Source organism: Eschrichtius robustus, chromosome 21, assembly GCF_028021215.1.
Source record: "Eschrichtius robustus isolate mEscRob2 chromosome 21, mEscRob2.pri, whole genome shotgun sequence".
In the NCBI taxonomy this organism is placed as follows: Eukaryota; Metazoa; Chordata; class Mammalia; order Artiodactyla; family Eschrichtiidae; genus Eschrichtius; species Eschrichtius robustus.
This window is the reverse complement of record NC_090844.1, coordinates 28,374,091-28,397,453: the sequence shown is the minus strand read 5'-3', so window position 1 is coordinate 28,397,453 and position 23,363 is coordinate 28,374,091. Positions and strand designations below refer to the sequence as shown.

Sequence of the window (23,363 nt, the reverse complement as noted above, 5' to 3'; positions counted from 1 at the left end):
CACTACAGAGTACTGAGAAGAGTTCCCTGTGCTATACAGTAGTTTCTTATTAGTTAATCTATTTTATATATAGTAGTGTGTATATGTCAATCCCAGTCTCCCAATTTATCCCCCCCTTTCCCCTCTGGGTGACCTTAAGTTCATTTGTACTTTTTTTTTTTAGATTCCACATATAAGTGATATCATAAGGTATTTGTCTTTCTCTGTCTGACTTAGTTCACTTGGTGTGATAATCTCTAGGTCCATCCATGTTGCTGCAAATGGCATTATTTCACTCTTTTTTATGGCTGAGTAATATTCCATTGTGTATGTATGCCATCTTTATCCATTCCTCTGACACTCAGGTGGTTTCCATGTCTTGGATGCTGTAAATAGTGCTGCAATGAACACTGGGGTGCGTGTATCTTTTCAAATTATGGTTTTCTCTGGATATATGCCCAGGAGTGGGATTGCTGGATCATAGGGCAGTTCTATTAAACACCCTTGTTTAATAAAAGTTACCAAAACCTGTTTAGAGAGGATGAAAAAAATCCACATCCCCCCCCAAAGCTCCTGAAGAAATGTTAGAAAGAAAAGACCCAAATTCTTTCAAATTAAAGTTTGGGAAAAGAGGCAGCCTTGTTGAGAGTGATCACTATGCTGGTTTAAGGCGGCCACATTTGGCATTGACTTAGCTTCTTACATACACTTGATCCAGGAGAATCCTAAGGGCCTCTCACCAGCAAATACTTCTGGCAGCTCCAAGTTTATGCCATTGCCTTTCGGTGAGGCTACTCTAGCTTCTGTGACATCACGAAGCATCCTCTATTTTGTGAGCGGAGCAGTGCCTGAAACTTTACCCCAGGCCCAGCCACAGACAGACGGAAGGGTTGAGTTGGAAGGAAGCTGCTTAAGGCAATATTTGGGCATCAGAGTGACTTCAAAGCAGAGAATAAATGCTTGGATTTGATACCTACACCCCAATGTTCATAGCAGCACTATTTACAGCATCCAAGACATGGAAGCAACCTAGTGTCTGTCAATAGACAGATGGATAAAGAGGGATGTGGTACATATATACAATGGAATATTCCTCAGCTATAAAAAAGAATGAAATATTACCATTTGTAGCAATATGGATGGACCTAGAGATTATCATACTGAGTGAAGTCAAAGATAAATATTATATCACTTATATGTGGAATCTAAAATAATGGATTTATTTATGAAACAGACTCACAGACATAGAAAACAAACGGTTACCAAAGGGGAAAGCCAGGGGGAGGGATTAATAGATAAACGACAAGGATTTACTGTATAGCAAAGGGAGCTGCATTCAGTATCCTGTAATAACCTATAATGGAAAAGAATCTGAAAAAATATATGTGTACCTGAATCACTTTGCTGTACACCTGAAACTAACATTTTAAGTCAACTACACCTCACTTAAAAATAAAAAAGCCTGGATTTACCTACTGTTCTATACCCCCTTCCTACCTTACACTGTATAAATACTGGAAAATGTATCCTGGAGCTGGAAATCACTGAGTTAATAACCCTTATACCTTTCTTTGTCTGGTGAATTTCTACTGATCTTTTAGCCACCTTCCTTCCCTACTATGCCTCTGTGAATCTATCCTTAGAATAGATTAAGGGCCTCCTCTATTTTTCCCATTGTTTTCTGTGAAATCCTCTCTTGCAGTGTAATTCCACATTGAAGTATAAAGTTATTGTCTTCGCCAAATCTGGGCCCCATTCTGTATGTTTCACGGTGTGTTTCCATTATGAGGCATAAGCCCCATCTCTCATCAAACATGTCTTACTGGACTCAAGAACAATACACTTAATTATTCCTTAAAGTGGGGAGTGTGACATAGTCTAAAAATACATTATTAGTCAGAAACTTTTGTTTTGGTACCCAGTCCTGCTACCACGTAGGCAAACCTACTAACTTTTTTTTTGGTCTTAGTTTTCAAATCTACAAAATTAGGGTAATTATTATTACTTACCACAGCAGGATGGATGAGAAGATTAAAGGAAATATTGTAGGTAGAATACTTTATCAAATATAAATGTATCAGTTAGGTTTTCTTATTTTATCTTTCAAATTGTAGTATCACTGTAGATCATGCAATCCTACAACATCCCTAGGAGGTAGGTACCTACTATTGTTTTTCAGATGAGGACACAGGGTCAAGGAGCTTCATTAACCTACCTAAGGTCACATGAATAAAACCAGTGAGTCTTAAGTCTGAACCCAGAGCTCAGATGCCTGAGTGCACACTCTTAGCCCCTGAACTCAAATGTCTCCTAACATCAGGTCCACTAAGTTTCAGCACTGAGGTGACACCTGTTTCCAGACCTTTTTCTCTCAACTATGATGATGTAACGACAGCCAGTTACCTCTGTAGATGTCTAAGAAATGCTCAGCTTCATCCTGCCTCCTGGTCCTGCCTAATTCTCAGTGCTTTTACAGAGCGATTCCAGGGGATGCCTCTTTACAGGGGCCAAACCTTGGAATGCAACGTCAGAAAGCTGTTTCCCTAAAGTCTCCGACGTCAAGGAGAGGTGGCATCCTTTAGTCCGTGAGCACCGGAATTGGAATCAGATATCCTGAAGTCAAATCCCAGCTCACCGGTAAGTAACAGTCCCTCGCAAAGCAGCCTCACTTCTTGGAACCTTCCTTTTTTAGATCTTTTTTTCTCATCTCAAAAATTGATACAAAACCCCCTTCTTTTGAACATAACAACTGGGGAGATTAAACGAGTTAAGCAAGTGAGAGCACCTTTGCAAGTTATACTGAAACAGAGGTAAGTAATTACTTTTCCAAGGATGTGAAGTCCCCTTCTAGCGAAGCATTTAAGGTGTATATATGTACAAAAAGTCAACAGAGTTAATTCCCTCAGCATTATAACCAACCAAAAGTCCAGATTGCTGGAGGAGGTTAGAAAAGATTCATTAGGATGGCTGTCCAAGTCTGAGAGTGTAGACAAAGCAGGGACATTGAGGAAGGAAAGTGACATCATTCCACTTAATGGAAAGTACAGTGTCCTCTTACAGACTTCCCACGTATGCAAGTAGGACGTCCCAAGAGAGACAGGGCACATTCAATTCAAACAATGAACAACCTCCCTTGAAACTTACCAGAATATTAAATATATCCATCTGAGACTATTTGAATACAGGGGCTTGTTTTGAGTCTAACTCCACACACCCATACCCCTGGAAATCTGGTACAGAGCTTGGATCCTTGATATCCATTACGGTTCCACTAAATCATCACCCTGCTACAACCAGGGGTGTAACTCAGAAAGGAGCAACAGAAATAAATCATCAACAGCAAAATGGAACAGCCTTTCAACACAGCATAAAGATGGTGTTCAGAGAATCCCGCTGTAATTCTGTGTGTGTGGAGGTGATGGAGACTCAGAAAAGTCAGTTCTCACACCTGTGACCCAAGAGGGGGGGAACTGAGATGGCTCTAGAGGAAAAGGTGAAAGAGCCAGAGCAGTGCCGTTCCAGCTGCACGAACTTTGAGGAAATGGGCCTTAATCTGGACACAAGTTCAGAATGACAGACAGCATGAGATGAAAATGGGTTTACAAGTGACCTTACAAAGAAAAGATGACACTGAAGAGCTATATCAGTTGTCTTCCCCTGATTCATCACAGGACTAAAAGCAGGACTCAGATGTAGGCAGCCTCCTAGCAAGGATGGAAAAAAAAATGTACCTGAGCTTTAGAAAAAGTAACTAAAAGGCATTTACTATTTTTAGTGTTTTTGGAAGTATGTAGTTTGGAGCTCCTCAAAAAGGAGTGAGACTAGCCAAGGAAGCTAAGTGGGCTGTAGTCTAGTGGTGTGAAGTAGGAACATCTGGGAAGGTTTCAGCAACGTGGAAAAAAATGTGTGCATTCTACAATTTTATTTCATCCTCTGTTAAACAGAGAAGAACACGCTTACTTCATAGATGTGAAGTCTTAGGAACTCTTCTTGTTTCCACCCACCTTCCTGAACAGCAGCAACGAAACTGTACCTCAGATACAGATGGATAAACCAAACTGATTAACATGGAACTTCCAAAGCTTAGCAGGGGGTGATCCCAGGAGGCCAAAGCCGTCTTTCAAAGTCTTTGAGCTCTGGTGACTTTTTATGTATTTCTCTTTCTTATTTTTCAACTGCAGGATGTCCCAAGTAATATTTCCCTCGTTTTTGAGCCATTTTATTTAAGTCCCTGTATGTTTGATGCCTTTGGACACATTCTAGCTCTGACCTCCTAAAAAGAAAGTCCTAGTAAGACATGGGGATTGAGGTGAGCTGTGCATTAGATGCCTTTGAAAACGTGGATGAGCCCTAGGCTGGTTCTTGCATAATGACGTGAAAGACCCTGGGGGTGGGTTTGAGAGGAAGGAGCTGAACACAGGCTCCGTGGACTCATTACCACTAAACCACTAAGGCAGCAGGATGCAGCGGGGAGGAGGGTTTGCAGGAGGCCATGATTTTCAGGCAAGGTTGACTGGATTCTGCCTCAAACTTGATTTTTGAAGGGTGATGCATTTAAAAGCATATGTATAATTGACCATGGCCTCAATTTTGAACAGGTACAGTTGCTTAAATAAATCCACCAAAGAGAGAAAAACGAGGTGACTCTCATCCAGAGAGCTCCATTTTTAGGGCTGCTTAGTTGAGATTTTGAATAAAACCTCTTGCCCTTTTTGCCAAGTGGAGATATTTAAACACTGGCATGTTTTCAGGTGCACAGGTAAAGGACCTAGGTCTACAGAACTGAAGAACTGGGGAAATAACATAAGAGCCCGACATAGCACAGCTTATGTGCAAATCCTCTGAAAGTCTCCCCAGCGACCAACTAGCAGAGCCTTTTCTTCCATTTTTTCTCAACTGCCGTAGAGCAGAAAGTTAAAACCACTGGTTACCAACAAATCCTCTTATGGAGATAGCTATCAAAGTCTGTTCAAACCATCTGTTTCTCTGACTGTTTTTCCTTCCACTGTTTTTCCTTCGTGTGTGTATTTTTTTTTTTTCTTTTTTGCTAACAAACAATGACAAAATCTATTCTAAAATAACCAAGATGTTATGACTGAAAATGCCAGAGGTATACAGACCCAGTTTATAAGAGAAATTGCTTTCTCAAGAGGAGTTTGGTTTATCTTGTGTGGAGGCAGGCAACATTTCTACAAATATTATAGTTGCACTAGGAAAATAACCAACTACTTTCATTAAGGGTATGCGGCAAGATTTGTTCATGTAATTGAATTTAATGCTGCTGAAATTTGTCAGACCTGAAAGCTATTGAAGTATAGACTATCTTTTTCTTTAAGGAAAATTGCCTAAGAAATTGTCTCTCGGCTTTAGGGCAGGTCTTCTGTTGATATTAAAAGGTCACAGGTCAGTTATTCTCTGCATTTTCATAATGTGTAGCACCCAAAGGGTACCTCCAGGGATGATATTTTCTTCTTTTGAGAGGAAGGCTCTGTGATGCAGTCACTGTTTGTGGAGAGACCCTGATTATGCCTTGCCTATTGATTTACTGTTTCAGTGTCTGCTGTCTAGATGTTGGTGACTTGGGTTAGCTGCCTACAAAATGGACAGCCAACAGTTTTGCAACTAGTTTTTCCCTCTATATAGTCAAGTAGCTCACTGTCTCACCCACACACCACCATGTCACATTATCTTAATAACTTCAGATTTTCTGCAGAAGTTCCATTTCATACTTAAGATCTCATTAATATACCATCCTTCTCTGTCTCTTACCTGGGTTCACCTTGGTTGATGGACATGTAAATCTCCCAAGAATTCTCCTCCGGGATGGCACCATGTGGTATCAGTAAACTCACCCCTGAAACAGAAAAAGCCAAGAAATCATTTGTAGATTCTCCAATTATCCTGAAGCACCTCAGTTGAACAGCTTACAGCTGCCCTCAAAGAGGGACCACCTCACAGCACTTTATGAAATTCCAATCCTGGCAAAGTTTATAAAGTCCAAAATGATAATGAAGAAGACATTGTTTCCTAAAGTGACATAAAGAACTGCCTATTAGTCAACTGTGTACTCAAATTAGATTTTTATTTAAAGTCTTCCTAATGTAAATTGGTGGAGCTATTGTGGAAAACAATATGGAGGTTCCTCAGAAAACTAAAAATAGAGTTGCCATATGATCCAGCAATCCCATTCCTGGGCATATATCTGGACAAAACTCTAATTTGAAAAGATATATGCACCCCAGTGTTCACAGCAGCACTATTTACAATAGCCAAGACATAGAAACAACCTAGATGTCCATCGACAGAGGAATGGATAAAGAAGATGTGGTACATATATACAATGGAATATTACTCAACCATAAAAAAGGAAATAACGCCATTTGCAGCAACATGGGTGGACCTAGAGATTATCATACTAAGGGAAGTTAAGTCTGACAAACACAAATATATGCTATAACTTATATATGGAATCTAAAATACAACGCAAATGAACCTAGGAAAGAGATTCACAGACAGGGAGAACAGACTTGGGGTTGGGAAGGGATGGATTGGGAGTTTGGGGTTAGCAGATGTAAATTATTACATATGGAATGGATAAACAACAAGGTCCTACTGTATAGCACAGGGAACTATATTCAGTATCCTGTGATATACATATTTATATTCTTTTCCATTATGGTTTAACTGAATCACTTTGCTGAACAGCAGAAGTTAACACAACATTGTAAGTCAACTATACTTCAATAAAATAAGTTAAAAAAAAGTAGTCTTCCTAGCATTTAAAAAATTCTCTTATAAGATTTGGTGTCCTGAGACCTGGCACTATCAGACATATCTGAGAATATATGAGTTTATCAGTTAATCGACTCTAAAATTTCAAAAGGTACTTCTCTATCCATTCATTTCCTAAAAAGGTATCTGGGATGATGGGTGAGCCATCTAACATTTTGCTAGAGCCTGGTGTGTAATTGTCTTCTAAATGGTGCATCTTGAAGTCAGTTTAGGGAGGTGACCAATGGAGTAGTGCATTTTGTCAAGAAAACTGGAGAAGGAAAAAGCATGGATAAGCTTAGGAACTTATAGGTTGTTGTGTAGCCACTATTTGGCCCCATATTTGCAAACAGAAGCTAGAAAAGGTGACTTAACCATATTCATTCAAGGTCAAATTGAAAAAAAACTCAGTAGCCTTACTTCAGTAAAATCATATAATGAAGGGAAGCGGGGGGCACATCACACTGCATTTGAAAATTCCCCTTTCCTCCTGAATGCTGTGAACTAAATATTTCAGTTTGGCCAAGAGGGAAGAGTCTAGAGCAGGCAGAGATTCTCTTTAATGTACCTTCTTGTTTATAAAAAGAAATGGAGACACAGTAAGGTCTTCACAAAATAAAATCTCAGGGTAGTCTCCTATTCTTTGAATAATGCAGCACTCACCTTTTCTCCTTTCATTAGAGCTAATGTGATCACACAGGAAGCTTTCAGGTTGCTGACGATAATTTAAACCTAGAGACGGCAGGCTTTACCGATATCCTTCTATGTGCCTGTTAGCTGCTATAGAATCAAGGAATGCAAGACTCAGGGCACAACAAGTTACTTGTGATTCACATTTATGAACATTATTCAGTAAGACGCTAGTTACCGTCAGTATCCTTCACTAATACTAAGAATGAGGCCCATTTAAATCTTGCTTACAGCTTTTCAGCGAGGGTGTTCATTCATATTCTGGGCCCTCATGTCAACAGTAGGAGAACTGTAATTGCCATACTTAGTGCCCTCTGATCTGGCGCCTCCTTTAATTGCCCATTCTTCCTTACATGTAGTTGCCGAATGATGGGGTCTCCATTACATCCTTCCCTGCTGGGGAGCAGAAGTCGTAATACAGGGTATTCAGTGTGTGTGGATGTCAACTTGAATACACACACCAGACATTGTGTATTCTTAGTTTGGCATCGCAGTTTCTCTCTGTTGCCTCTCTTTTAGACTATGATGACAGCAGAGACATTTGGACCCTATTCTTTAGACACAGAAACGCATAGGAGGTTATCATCAAGAAATAATGCCATCTGAGGCAATTAACCCAAAATAAGAGTTTTTCTTGTGTTCCCGTTTCCCATTTTTCTTTTCCTTTTTTTCCCCTGATTGAGGTATAATTCACATGGACCCATGTTAGGTATATGAATTGATGAGTTTTGGGGCAAATGTATACTCTCATGTAACCACCATCGCGATCAAGATACAGAACATTTCCACTGCCTCAGAAAGTTCCCTCACGCCCTTTAGAAGTCAGTTTGATCGCCGGCCCAAATGATCATTTATTTGCCTTCTGACATGTTGATTATTTGTCTGTCTTTTCTAAACTCTCAAATAAATGAAATAATATGGGGTTAAAAAAAAAAAAAAAGCACTATGGCTTATTACCTCAGTAACATGTAGCACAATGCCTGGCAGAGAGTAAGCGCTCAAAAAATAAATCATGACTATATGAACAGGATTCAATATTTTGAGGGGAAAAAAAAAAAAGCCAGGCTTTGAGACATGCTGTCTTCTGCAGGCCATCAGGGCCTGACAATCAACTCCCAGATTGAGTCAGAATAAATATGCATGTGGACTTTTGAGAAAGGGCTGTTTGTAGAGCAGATCCTATCACATTCCTTTGAAGTCGGCTTAATTCTTGTGTTTACAGTGAAACATTATTTATAATACTCCTAAATTCAACCTGAATGTACGGGATCATTGGAGCTTTAAACAATTTTGCACGATTATCCTTTAAACATACTTCCCTCCCCCCACCCAAACATGTAAATTGTATGTGGCAACTGCAGATAGTCTAACACAGAGGCAAAGGTCATGGGAGGTGGTACTGCTTGTGGCAAGTTACCCCTTACAAAGAACGAACGGCTCTGTGAGTCTTTATGCCTGTGGTCCCCTAAAGACGTATCTGTTTTCAACATGTCATTCACGAGTTCTCTCTGATTAAAGAAAAATATACTCTCCCCCAAACTCCACCTGCTACCCTGGCAGCCTTTTATTTGATAGGACAACAGAACCACCTGAGTTTTTTAGTTCATGTTTTGCATAATAAATGATTCTGAGAGTGTGGGGACCACTGCCAGGCACCCCACAACAATTTGGGATGGATGACATTACAACAATTTAATTTCTGTGCCTTGCTTCTTTATACTTTAGCTCCCCAGGGCATATTTTACATTTGTGTTCTGCAAATAACAGAGCATATGTTTCAATTCCCCACACTTATTTTTCCTCAAACTCATTCCCAGTGAACAGCTTCAGTCTTGTCTAGGGCTTCTTGTTCAGAGCTCTGAAAATGTGCCTTCACAGAGGAACCGTTTGGGAATCATAGAAGACACTATCAGAACTTTGAGTTTTCAACCCAAGTGTCTCTCAAGTCAGAAGGGAAACAAGAAAAAAATCTGTTTCATCGTGATTTCATCTCACTTTCTTTGATGAACGTTAAACAAGCAGCCAATAAATGGGTGGATCTTGGCACTTCCTCCACGTGTGTGTAAATGTACACACACAGACACACAAGGATGGGAAGAGAGAAGAGTGGGCCAATCTATTCAACCAGTAACTATTGAGAGGCACCTAAGTGCCAAGCACTAGGTAAGAAAGTGGAAATCAAAGTATTCAAACTCAACATGCAACTTCATATAGTTCTGATGTGTATATATATATATATACTCCTCTTTTTTCTTCTTTTTTCCAGATCCCACACTTCCAATTTACAGATTCTTACAAGAACAGTACCTGTTAATATGGCCGCCTGCTCATGTCCCATCAATCTCCTATCTGCCAAATCTCACCAGGCGGAAGGCATCACACATTGACAACTCAGACATACTTAAACAAATTTTCTTACCACATCCGAGAACACTGACCGAGGAAGATTTAGAGAATTGGAAGTTCAGAAAACAAAATCATCGTTGGGGCTGTACTGGAGGGCTATTTGCCTGAAATGAAGTTTTTAAGGAAGCGACTGATATAGGAAAACCAAACAATCATCAGCTTGAAACAAACTGCAGGCGCAAGTCACTAAGCTACTTAGATGGTCAGTTAGTGGAATAGTAGCATCAGACTAGTTCTACTACAGAATTCATTGTATTAGAGAAAATGTTTGATATTTTAGGTGGGTTGGTTCTACCCTACAGAGAAATCTGCCAAGGCCCTGCTGGTCCTGACTCAACACTAGCCAGTTCTTTAACAACACTTGCAGATCTGATATATTCCCTTTCCTCTCAGCCAACAGTGATGATTCAGAGCACTCCCTAAATCTCGTTGCTCAGAAATTGGAGGAGAGATGGCTCTCTTCCTCCATCCAGTTAGGTCTTAGATGGCAACTCTGAAGACTAATCTATAGGTAGGGTGTCATTTTCAAAGTGACCTGGGCTGTACACCTTGTCAAAACATCAAGAAAATCTTCCAACCCAAAGGAAGAAAACACTCTTGAGAACTATACGGCCATGGATCTGAAGTTTGAATTCAAAAGAGCAACCCCATAAGGAACCCTCATCACTGCGCATCATAAAGCAACATTACAGTAAGGTTGACAGACACCGATGGTGTTTATTAGGTCAGTTACTGAGGACGTTTGAGTGTCATTGCAGTAAATTATCGACTAGTGCATAAACCATGCTTCGCTATAAAAATGGTATTTTTCAGTCACGTCAAAGAATGTTTTCAGTACTTCCTGATCATGTTCTAGGAAATATATTTCAGGGGGGCTTAAACTCTGGGGACCACCCGAAGCTTTTGAGCCAATATGGCTGTCAACCCTAACAGAGCATCTGATGGAGTGTACGGTCCATGCTGAGATGAAGATGGCAAAATCTAATCTCAGTGCTGGTTCTGGTTTGCCATGTAAATCAAGCCAACTTATGGAGCCACGGTGTTTGTCACTCTGACATGGGAAGAGTCAACATCTTATAAATGAATCTTACGGGACATCATTGTGTAAATATGATACGTTCAAACAAACGTGAGAAAATACACAAACGCACACTTACCACCCACCTGTATTTGGCATGACTAAGCGTCCTCCTAAATGGCCAAAGACACCAGTGGTCCTCAGTTCTGTCCTTGTAGGAAGTGATGACAGATTTTGGATGTAGGGTGTTTTATTTCTGGGATGCACTGTAGTGAAGCTGCGGTTGTTTCCATGGGGAAAAGTCCCGGAATGATTCTTGCCGTGGTACTCAGCTCTCTCAGACACTCCCAGGGAAACCATGAATGAGCTCTGCACTTTGACTTTGATGTCCGACAAAGGGTTAAAGAGTGAGGACTCCGTCATGAGTTCCTTGTCCAGGGGGTCCTGTAGACAGATGGGCCCACTGTATGTTCGGCTTACTGTTAGGTCTGGTTGCATGGAGGAATTCAAGAGCAGGGAGTTACCTGGTCAAAGAAGATTGATCTGTCACTCAGAAACCGGAAAGCATCACAGTCAGGCCTTTACATCTGCTTCTCCTAACTGCGCAACAAAGGCTCACCAGCTGCTCCGGTCTAGGCTAGCCCTTCAGACCCACCCTGGGCATCTAAAGCACCTCTAATAGGCTGATCGTGAGTGCCCAGAGCCTTGGAATCAGGAGCTCTGGCTTTCACAGTCAGTTCCCTGAATGCCACTGACCAAATGCATCACTTTCCAGAGTTCTTTACATGCTATCATCTTTTCAAAACAAGTATTTCTGGCACTCCACCAGGCAACTCACTCAGGTATGATGGTTTATGGGATTATTTTAACTGGGAAAGAAAGAGAAGCTTCCGAAAAATAAAAAGGAGAGAAAGCTGTTTTGCAAGCCAGTTTGGAGCAAAAGTAACATCTGTTCATTTTAAATGGCAAGAGATGACACAGCGTGGTGACGAGGGGGTGCTGTTTATAACCGAGGTGGCGTGGGTGCCGGCACGTCTCACGTGGGATTCTGGGCAGTTTCTGGGGCTGGGGGAGGACATGATGTGTCCTCAGAGCAAAAGCGTCTGGGGACTTCACGAATCGCTCCATGGCTGAGTAGCCAGTTGGCTCTAATAGCATGTATGTCACTCTGAGAGGCAAAGAGGGTACCACACAGGGATAGGGAGACTCAGATTCCACACGGGGAGCATCTTAGAATGGCTTCCTTTCTGACTCAAAACAAATGGAGAAAAATAATCCTTACAAAAAACATGAGAAATTGGACTTTCTCATCTGTTGGGACTTACTTACCTATATATATATATATATATTTTTTTTTTTTTGGCCAAGTATAAAAAAAGAAATGCTGTGACATTTTCTTGTGATGAAGTAATCTCATTTATTAGTAAATAACAAAATAACCCTCAGTTCCAAACTTCCCACCCATATCAGTCCGTCAATGTGACATCTCAAATTGAAACCCAAACCATATTAAACCATTTTCCTTTGGGGCTTGACAAAACTGTTTCAAGTATGATGTTTTTGAAAATGTTGCAATTGCAGGCCATAGCATATTAGCCTCTGTTGTTTTTCCATTTTCATAATTTGTAACAACGCCAGCAGGAAATCTATAACCCTGACTTTTCCCACCTCTTTGTTCTGATGCTCTAAGAATCCAAAATCATAGCGGAAGAGGTTCAAAATGAGATGAAATGACCTTATAGATCTAAAGGCACCTTGATGAGGCATTTTTTTCATGTTTGAGCCTCTTGTGCTAAGACACAGGCATAATAAGGAGCTGAGCTTTGTAACAGAACTGCATTGAACTCTGTAGGTACCAGCCTTACCCTGGGTTATGGTTTTCCCAGGCAAGAAGCGGGACTGAAGAACCATCTCACATCTGAAAAGAGTTTGGAGCCAGATACCCGATACCTGAAAAAGCATATCTCTGAGTCTCATGGCTGTTTTGTCTTACCTTCTGGAGTTAAATTTCTGGCTACTCTTAAAAGACCCTCCTATCTTATGTAAAGCCAAGAAGCAAAAAACATTTCCTAGAGTTAAACTCAAGTCTAAAATGCTTGATTATCGTAATATATGCATATGACAGAGTCCACGGTTGAAGAAAGTTGGCAGCCAACTTGATTCAAGTTTGATCGGGGACAATCCCCCAGTGACCCCAAGTTCTTCTTTAGATGTCCTTCGAGGTCCCTGATCTACTCTACGTATGACATTCGATTGAAGCCTCACCGTTCACCTTGCTGGGGCTCCAGCCATATTTGTTCAAGAAGGGATGTCACTAAGACAACAGAGCACCAGTGTACAGTGTAGCCTCACCATGAATATGGGGGAGAGTAGAATTTTAATAAAGGGTTTCTGCTTGTACCACTAGTTTTGTGAATTCTTGGTCAAAGAAAATGGTAAAGTAAGTTTGGAAAGGCTACATCCTCTCCTAGAAATTCACAGTGCAAACACATCCTGAGAAGCGTCATGGTAACAAGATGTGTTTCAGCTTATCCAAGTCAGCCTTCCCCAAATGTTCAGGTCAGGGAACCACTCCTCTCACATGCTGCCTGGTGCTCTATGGAACTCAGCGGTGTCCTGTACCAAGGTAAGAGGAAACAACTGGCTTCTAGAACGATACTCACTGCATTTACTGAGGCCCTTCCATAAGCCAAGGGTTTATGACCCATGTTATTCCAGGTGGTTTCATCCTTACAAGAACCCCCTGAGATAGATGTTAGTATCTCCACTTTATAGCTGTAAGAATTGAGGCTGAGAGAGAATAATTGATTCACTAGGTCCTACAGCAATTCTGGATTCAAGTCTATCTGATTTCAAAGCCTCTGAAGTTGTGCACAAAGCTGCCTCTCACACTATTGTATAGTCTCTATTTTTCAAGTGTTAGGGTCAAAGACATTGATATCTTATGATCTGATGGAAATACAGTTCTAGTTTCTTACACACTAAAAAGATCAGTCCTTGGGCTTCCCTGGTGGCACAGTGGTTAAGAATCTGCCTGCCAATGCAGGGGACATGGGTTCGAGCCCTGGTCCAGGAAGATCCCACATGCCGCGGAGCAACTAAGCCCGTGAGTCACAACTACTGAGCCCACGTGCCACAACTACTGAAGCCCGCAAGCCTAGAGCCCGTGCTCCTCGACAAGAGAAGCCACTGCAATGAGAAGCCTGCGCACCACAACGAAGAGTATCTCCCGCTCGCCGCAACTAGAGAAATCCCGCGCGCAGCAACAAAGACCCAACGCAGCCAAAAATAAAAATAAAAATAAATAAATTAAAAAAAAAAAAAAAAGATCAGTTCTTCATTGGATGTATTTCTAATTAAATCATATATACTAAGCTCTATACCCACATTGAGGGGATGTGTTCTCATCTGAGGTCAACCAGACTCAGACCCGGACCTGAAGCCGAGGGGCCAGAAGTGAGTGGTAAGCAGTCATGCATCCTGTCTCTCCCGGCCATCTCCCAATTTCTAGTCTGCTTGGGCTCCTGCTTTGCTTTCCTGTCCCTACTCCGTCACTGCCAAGCACTGAGACTTCTTGTCATGTGCTGCAGGCGCTACTGACAAGCAGTAAACAGAGATAAAAGTGACAATATTGACCACGAGGGTCAAGGTAGAAAACTTCATCTACGGAAGCGAGACAATTTCATTTTGTAAAATAAAAGCCATCCGTCTCACCCCCATCTCCCAATCAGGAATAGAGTGGTTCGGATAAGAGAATTAAATGACTCTGTGTTTTAAAAATGAATATTGCTGTAGTTTGACATGATACATTTTCTTTCCCCACAACAAAAGACTGCCTTAACTTGGCAACAGCAGAGTCATTTAGGCTGGGAATTTCATTTTTTCCCTGGCTAACTGGCCCATCAGAGATCCTTGAAAATCCTTTTACTTATTTAAAATAGAAGCCACAAAAATAACTCCACCTAATAAGTGGTGTAATAAATATGCCTGGTATAGTCGTTGGCCCTTAGCCTTGAATAATCAGTACTTTAGTTAACTAAATATACATCCCCAAAGCAGGCTGGTTAAAATACAAAGTTGGGTGATCTTAGATGAAATAACTTGTTAGGCTCACTACATATCAAAGATTTCAATGAGATGCCTCATATAAAATGTCGGTAGGAGTAAATCGAGACCCGTTGATCCTCACAGCAGCCAAGGACTCAGGCAGACTCCTCCATCGAACCTGGTGTCCTAGGGAGTGAAGACAATTTGGTAGCGGCTCCCAGTACCAAGAGCTACCCTCACACAGGACCAAAGAGCGCCAGGGTCTTGCGTGAATGTAGTCTATGGTCCTGGGGACGCAGTGTTGGGGGGCCCTATGCCGCTGACCTTGACGGACTGTTTTGAAGTTGAAGGTCTGGAAGCCACCTGTCAATGCAGAAGAGTCGATGACGTCCACGCCGTAGTCACTCTGGCTCCGTCTGTAAAGCGTGATGCCGACGACCAGGACCGTGACGGCCACGACCGCAGCGCCCAAGCCTGAGTACAAAGCGATGTCGCTGGCATTCTCAATGCCTGAAAGACACGAGAGAAATCCTAAATGGCCAACATGGGCACAGGGCCAAAGACCCACCCCAGGACACAGAATGAAATGCTATCGGAATTTTGGGAGATACTGATCAGACGAAATGACAAATGTAGCTAGCTGTGAGTTGGACTCTCTTTCACACAGTAATCATGTTTCTAGAAGACCTTGTATAAATCAAAGGGATGCTAGTCAAATAATGTAACTGCATTAAGGTAGCTCACCACATAATGGAATCTGGAACAGAATCAATTTTGCAAAGAATATAATATTTTTCAAGGAAAAACAGGCAACTCCTTAATTTGCTTGTTTTAGGAAGTCCTGTTGCCCTGCCAAGTATTTTTTATATTTTATTTTTGTTGGAGGACACGAGACCCACGTACAATGACAAAATACAGGTGAATTGCTCTGCTTGTCTATGACCTGGGGCGCATGCATTCACAGAGAGCGGTCTAGGGTGAGAGGGTAACGCATGGTCTATGAGTCGAGAGAGGAGACCAGAGCTCACAAGTATGAACTTGAGCTTTGGCACGTCACTCAGTTCATCAGAATAGTGACAGACATCAGGGTATTTACAATCATTATGAGCGACTTTCTGTTGTGAGATATGAAAAGGGTTTGGTCCCAGGCGCTCTTATGTCCACGGTAAATGTTTTCTGGCACCAATTAAATGCTCGAATCTAATACATTTTTTGTGGAAGAGGACTGGTCTCTAAGAGGGCACATGCTGTTTCTCCCATACCTCTCCTACTCCATCCTATTGAATGCATGGGCAAAGCAAAAATAAAAGCGTTAGTTTGAATTTAGATTGTGGGTGTCTCCCCATACCCCAAGGTAAGCTGTAGCTGCTTCCCAACCCTTTTGCTAGATGTACACTGGGTGTGGTTCATTCCGGAAGAGATTCATAATGGCTACTGCAACTCAGCATGACATTTACCCAAGACCACATCATCTTAAAAACGTGTGTAAAAATGGAAGGTGACAAGTACTAACTACATAATTGATTTCCCTACAGATTATGCAGTAGGTATACTTAATAGGTCCAAAAGTAATTACTATGTCACCCCTTTTGGGCTTAGCAGATAAAATAAACCCATCATATATTTACCTTGTAATTGCACGGCACTTACTCTGCATTCACTGTACCCTAATATGGTACTTACGTTACCAACTGAGTAATACTAACCATACAAGTCCGTTTATTTTCAACAAAGTTAGTGGACTATAAAATAAGATGCCACCAAATTAAAGAGGGAACAAGGAAATCAAGCAGAACCGGTTCAGTAATAGGGCGGTCAACACATAAAAATAATTCGCGAGGAGAAGAACAGTCATCCCAAAGAACAGTAACTGAAAGGTCAGAGGATTATCAGACACTTTTCATAACCACAACAGCCTGGGAGGTATGGAGAAACAGGGTGTGATTTAGGCTTTAGTTCAACTTCATGATGAAGCGGGAGGAGAGGGATGGGGCATTGGTGGTGGTCTTCCCTAGACACCCAGAACCATGGGGATGATGATTGATACCAACCCCAAATGTCTACCTATGTCATGTGGGGAGAAAGGACGGCAGCTATCACCCCACTTACAGTCTCACCCTCCCTCTACTCAATTAAGTTCCTTGGAGGGAGTCGTTAGAGCAGAGAGAGGACACAGAACACAACAGGTGCAGCAAGACAGGGTACCAGGAGCAGTGAGAGAACTTTGGATTGGAACCAATTAGCCTTCCCCCACCCCTCCCCTCCAGGTCCTTGGGCGCTGCTGACTGATGACACCACCATCTTAAAAGGTGTATCTGGGGAGAAGACACCTGCTCGGCAACTGAGCACACAGAGCAAGAGCCTGACAGTGTCCTGAACGCAGTTGCTCTCTTGCTGAGTTGGCAAAGTAGACACAAAGGCATCCTTAGCTTCCCAGGTACTAAAATAGGACCAGGAGCCAGAAGATGACCAGGGTGAAAGTACTTCTGCTGAAAATGGACATCACTGGACACGAAATCCTGAAACAAAACTAAGTAGCAGGAACAAGCTGTCTTTGTTCCCCTGGATTCCTATCTTGTTCTTTATGTGTCCACCCTCTTGCTACCTAGCTAACCAGAATTCTCTGCCCTCCAGATACAAGTCCTGTTTTAGGGAAGGACCCTACTTATGCCTTCAGACGGAGGTATGGATGTTGGATATAGCTCATTGTGTTTCCTCTCCTAGGAATAGGTGCAGAATGTATTTGACTTAAGAGAATGAAATAATGAATTACAGAATTTTTAAAAATGAATACGGGGACTTTGGGGATAGGGTAGGGAAAGAAGGGAGAGAGGTTTGTTTGGAGAGCACTGCTTCCTTATAAGGCTCACCCTGGCACTTGGTGGGACAGTCTGATCTAAAAGCAGAAGTCCATGGACTCCTACAGAAAGATAAGCGAAGTGGGATTTATTTCACAAGAACAATCTGTCCGGGGAATTCGAAGGTTCAGGATCTAATAATTTCATTCATTCAACACACACTTGTGGAGGCTCAACCATGTAGCGGAAATGAGGATACGGGGTGAATTAACATGTGGTCCATATTCTCGGTTGTTTCTTGTTTAAAACTGGTAAAAGACAAGGTGGTGATGGGATCCTGGTATCCAGGTGCAGCTACAGAGGTAGACACAAGTCCTCAAAGCCACGTGTGTGCGTCTCAATAGATGTAATCAGTCATCCTTATAGCTCACATTCTTCTGAAGTTGGGTCACCCTGCTTCTTTTTCCTCTTTTTTTTTCTCTTCTCTATCTATCACCTTACTCTTTCTTCTTTTCTTTTCCCCCTCTGCCCCACCATTTTCTAATCTATTTCTCCAGGACAGTAGAGTGGGTTTCCCTGTAAGAGTTCCTGTGTGCTCACAAACGTAATTGATTCCCTTTTCATGTGTGTTCAGGACAGGCCCCAGGAGAACCTGAGGTCTAGTTCCACGTTTTTCAGCACAGTTTCATGGGAGAAGGGGAAGGCTGGGTGTAGGTGTCTGTGAGCACACGGGCACTGGGAGGGGTGCCACTGCAGAATCACCCCAAGAGTGAGTGCGTGCGTGTACGTGTGCACACGAGTACACACTCAGCTCTCATCAGAACATCAGAAGCCACTGCCGCTCCTTCCCAGGGGAGCAGCTCCGGTCACATGCCCACAGGGTGCAGGCTCTTCCCAGGACTGGAAAGGTTTCTCTACGTCCAGCCCTGCGCTCCTGCGCTCCACACTGCCTACACCCCAGATTCAACAGTCATTAACTTACCGGCTAGGTGGACCTCTGCTAGCGAAAAGCCCCGTTCACCTTTCAGATTATAATGACAGGTCATTGCCCTATACCTATAGGCATCTAGGCCCTACCCATCTCTATCTACCCATCTGCCAGGTGCCAGCGCAGGGCCTCGTCCTCCAAGAAAGTGACTCTGTCCTGGCCAATCCAGCCAACCCTGCCAACCCATGGTCTTCTAAACTCTTCTATCACTTACGGTTCCTAGAACTCTTTTTGGATCTTCTGATGCTTAATGATCTGAGTGCATTCTGTATAACTGCTTTAAGTTCTTCACAAGCAGTTCTATCTCTATCATTTCCCACAGAAATTTGCGTTGAATCATTGTGTGACTGTGTGTTGATCGCTTGCCTGGTCTCAGACTGCGGGAAGAGAAGTAGGAAAGAAATCCCGGTCTGAGGTTGATTGTAGAACCCCTGCCCCAGAGACTCTCTTCTTCCTTTACATCCACACACATACATGTTTATACCTGTCTGCTCGCTCTCACACTCATGTGGTGCTGGTTTGTTTCCTCCAAGTGATTTTGAACAAAAGCCTTGATACCCCATGACTGATCAGGCTATTCTGCCTTTTGTGGGCATAGGGTACTTTTCTCTGAATTTCTGTTTACATATCAACGTGTGATTGATGTCTTTCCTGTGTCTTCATGCCTATTTTCCTCTCTCCGAGAGTTGCGAAAGTTTTAGGCCAAGCTCAGAAGGAGCCAACATGTGGTAGAAAAACTTGTGTGTAATCTATAGGCTAAAGAAAACAAAAAGAAAAAAACAAGGACTGGGACATCTCTTATATTCCAAATTAGTCCGAAACTACAGAGGACTCTTTTCATTGCCGGAAGGATTGTGAAGCATCTACAGAGAAAGGCTACAAAGATTAATAGTTGGAAACTAGGACCCTGGAAAGGGGATGTTTACGGGTTCATTTGGCCTGGAGAAAGGAGAACTAGAAAGTGGCCTGTGGGGGGCTCTTTCACGCATAAAGCGTTGCTCTAAGAAGAGGCCACAGTAGGTGCCCAATGAACCTTCATTTACAAAGAAGCTAGTAACCAGCTCTCCACCATCTCTAACAAGGGCTGAAAAGGAGGACACATGGCCTTTTGTTATAGCAGTTGGGACTCTGCTTAGATATCAGAATGACCTTTTCTACAAGGAGGGTTGTTAAAAAAAAGCCACACTGTATTTCTGAGGGAGCTTATGAAATCTCCTTTCAGAGGCTCTCAAAACCGGCGTGACTTGACAGTCGTCTGCGGTTATTTCATTTTTGGGCAAAGTTGGCGAGAAAGGCTAAGTGACCTTTCAAAGCCCCTTCGAACTTCAGAGTTCAAGGACTGGGTATTAGCAAGTTCCTGTCTTCATGAATTATAATCACACCGAGTCATTCATAGTAACTTATGTCCCCAAAGGAATAAAGCGAAGGGCTGTTTACTTAGTTTGCCTTCCACTCTCCACAGGACTCTCACTGGCAAAACATATTAATGCCACTTATTCATGGAAGTTTAGCTCAATTCCCATGTTATGAGGTTAACTACATATCAGATTAGAATCCATTACAGGATTAGATAGGTACATCAAATGAACAAAGGAGGACAACAAAATGCCTTTCAAAACATATAGCTAGGGCGTTTGGGACTGACATGTACACTCTGCTATATTTAAAATGGATAACCAACAAGGACCTACTGTAGAGCCCAGGGAACTCTGCTCAATGTTCTGTAACAACCTAAATGGGAAAAGAATTTGAAAAAGAATAGATCCATGTGTATGTATAACTGAATCACCTTGCTGTACACCTGAAACTATCACAACATTGTTAACTATAATCCAATGTAAAATAAAAAGTTAAAAAAAAATATGCTATTCTGTTTTATCTCATTAGATATCATAAAATGACCACTGCTCCCGTTTCAGGGAAAAGAAAAAAAACTCAGCAACTTGAATTGGTATATATGTGAGGCAGTGAATTACTAAGGAATTCACACAATAAATACTCACAAAGAGAGGGCTGAGAGAGGCAAAATAAATAGGAGGCTAAAGATCCAGCTGCTGTGCTGGGCTCCCAGGAAACAGCCATCTCTGGACCAGTCCCTCCTTATCCCAGCACAGGCAGTGCTATGTAGATACAGAGTCATGTGCCCAAATATTTAATTGCACGTGGAACATAACAGAAGTTATTGTTCGAGTTGTTTATACTTGCTGTCATTGAGAAGCAACATTTTTTTCTTCAACACATCAGAAAATAGCTTTTAAATGGTCAGCTATGGTCAACCATGGTAAGCAATTCCGATTATATCTGCATTGCTTGGACTCTCATAATCCCGTCACCAATCAGCATCTCGCTTTTCCAACTTGCCATCCTCCAAAACCTCCTTACTGTTGTCATTAATAACAACAGCAGCACATTCTTAAATAGCACTTACTACGTGCAAGGCACTGTTCTACTACTTTACACTTATTAACTCATTTTAATCCTTCCAACAACCTTGTAAAAATGTGCCCATTTAAATGTGTAAACTGAGGCCAGAAAATCACTTGCCTTGCCCAAAGCCTCACGATTGGTAAGTAGCAGAGCTGGGGTTTAATCCAAGGCAGTTGGCTCCAGAATCGATTCTCTGGCTCATTCTCTATCCAGCTGTTAACCTCTGTCCTGGTCACACTGCCTGATACTGAAACCGTGTACCAGCCCCTGTGTCCTTGTCTTCTGAAGTAAAAGTTGGACTCAAAAGTTAATGATTGGGAAATGTTAAGATGTAGAAATAAAGAATAGCTGTTGGGCTGGGGAACTGGTAACAATTTAGATGATAATTCTGCCACATAGCAGAACTCCCAGTTCCCTGAAAGATACAGATAAAGGCCTGACACACATTCCTAAATTGCTTTTCTAGGAAGTAGACCCCCACCAGATGAAGACTGCTGCCCACAAGAACACAGACCCCCCCCCCAAAAAAAAAATAAAAAAAAATAAAAAATAAAAAAAAGAACACAGACCCTAGACCGGTTGGAACCAGAAGGTTGATGATGCTGACTCCCAATTACCTCACCACCAGCCAATCAGAAGAACGTCCACGAGCTAATCCCTCCCTGCTCTGTGAACCATTACTATAAAACTCCTCACTGCCCCCTCCAGGGCGGGACACACAGGCTTGAGGGCATTAGCCCGTTGTGGTCCCCTTTGCCTGGCAAAGCAAAAAAGCTCACTCTTTCTATTTCATCCCAAACTCTGTCTCTGAGATTTCATCCGGCACCAGTGTACAGAGGCCGAATTTCGGCAACAAAACCTCTTGCTGGCAAGGGTAACCCAGTAAAGAAGCACTAAGCTTGTGTTTGCTTCTCTGAGAGCTACAGATGTGATCACATTCTCATCCTCACAACCAAATCTGTTTGAGGTAGGTATTATATTTCCTCTTTCACGATGATGACTTAGGTGCAGATAAGACAGAGACTTGCTCAAGGCTTTGTCATGAGAAAATGGCACAGGCAGCATCTGGACACCCATCTGTCTTCACTCCCAAATAGCTTAACCATTAGAGGATGGCTCCCTGCACTGAGGTCAACTTGCCCCGCTGGAGGAACTCACCAACTAGACTGGTGGGTATCATCAAAAATCCGATGCTTTGCAAACTCACCGGGGCCCTCCTTGCAGCCGAGTAATTATTGGATTCATGTCCTATGACCAAATAACACTTTTCATCAAAACAGTTACTCTGAACTTTGTTTCCTTTCTTCAACACCCCTGCTTCTCACCGGCCCCTTTTCTAGTTGAAAAAACAGAGGCCCTCCTATGTGAGTTCCCTCCTCCACAGCTCAGAATTCCTGTGCTCCTTCCTGCGTTTTTCCTTTCCTTTTCCCTGTTCCCTGAACAGCTGCTTCTCCTCTTGTCAGGCCAGCTCCGATCCACCCTCTCCTGCGTCCGCGGGGCCCTGGCTTCATTCATTATTCCCTTTTGGCCTTGCATCTTTCAACTCTGCCTCCACACCTGAGCCTTGCCTTCTGCCTGCAAACACAGCCTGGTCTCCCTAATCACCTCCCCCCCAAATCCTTCTCCCGACTCTCTGATAAACCTCGCAAAGATGCAGTGTCTTTTCACATCCACGAAATCCTTAGCTCTTTGTCGAAAAGAACTTAAAGCATTTGTTTTTAACATTAAACCTTTCGTGATCCATGTTCCATAATTTCCCTAACCAGTTAACCTCTGTCCTGCTGAAACAAAAGAATAACTAGAATACATGCATGAGAAAATGTCTTAGGAACTATAAAAAGTTACGCTACACCAAGAGAAAATTTATCCTCCAACTAAGCCAGACAGAGAAAGACATATAATACCATATGATATCGCTTATATGTGGAATCTAAAAAAAAAAAGGATACAAATGAACTTATGTACCAAAGAGAAATAAAGCCACAGACATAGAAAACAAACTTATGGTTACCAAAGGGGGAAGGGGGGGAGGGATAAATTAGCAGTTTGGGATTAACATATACACACTACTACATATAAAACAGATAACCAACAAGGACCTACTGTATAGCACAGGGAACTCTACTCAATATTTTGTAATAACCTATAAGGGAAAAGAATATGAAAAAATCCTGATATATATGTATATATAACTGAATCACTTTGCTGTGTACCTGAAATTAACACAACATTGTAAATG

At 42.1% G+C, this 23,363-nt stretch overlaps 1 protein-coding gene across 1 annotated transcript in view; it reads right to left on the bottom strand.

Annotated features, from left to right (window-relative positions):
* The window catches only part of UNC5D (unc-5 netrin receptor D), a 258,784-nt gene that overhangs the window by 61,511 nt on the left and 173,910 nt on the right, over nt 1-23,363 (bottom strand). Inside the window, exons 9-12 of the mRNA XM_068531991.1 lie at nt 16,174-16,188; nt 15,236-15,421; nt 11,011-11,388; nt 5,749-5,833 (exon numbers count right to left, since the gene is read on the bottom strand). Of these exons, the coding sequence (XP_068388092.1) occupies nt 5,749-5,833; nt 11,011-11,388; nt 15,236-15,421; nt 16,174-16,188 (664 nt within the window). The remainder of the gene's footprint in view (nt 1-5,748; nt 5,834-11,010; nt 11,389-15,235; nt 15,422-16,173; nt 16,189-23,363) is intronic.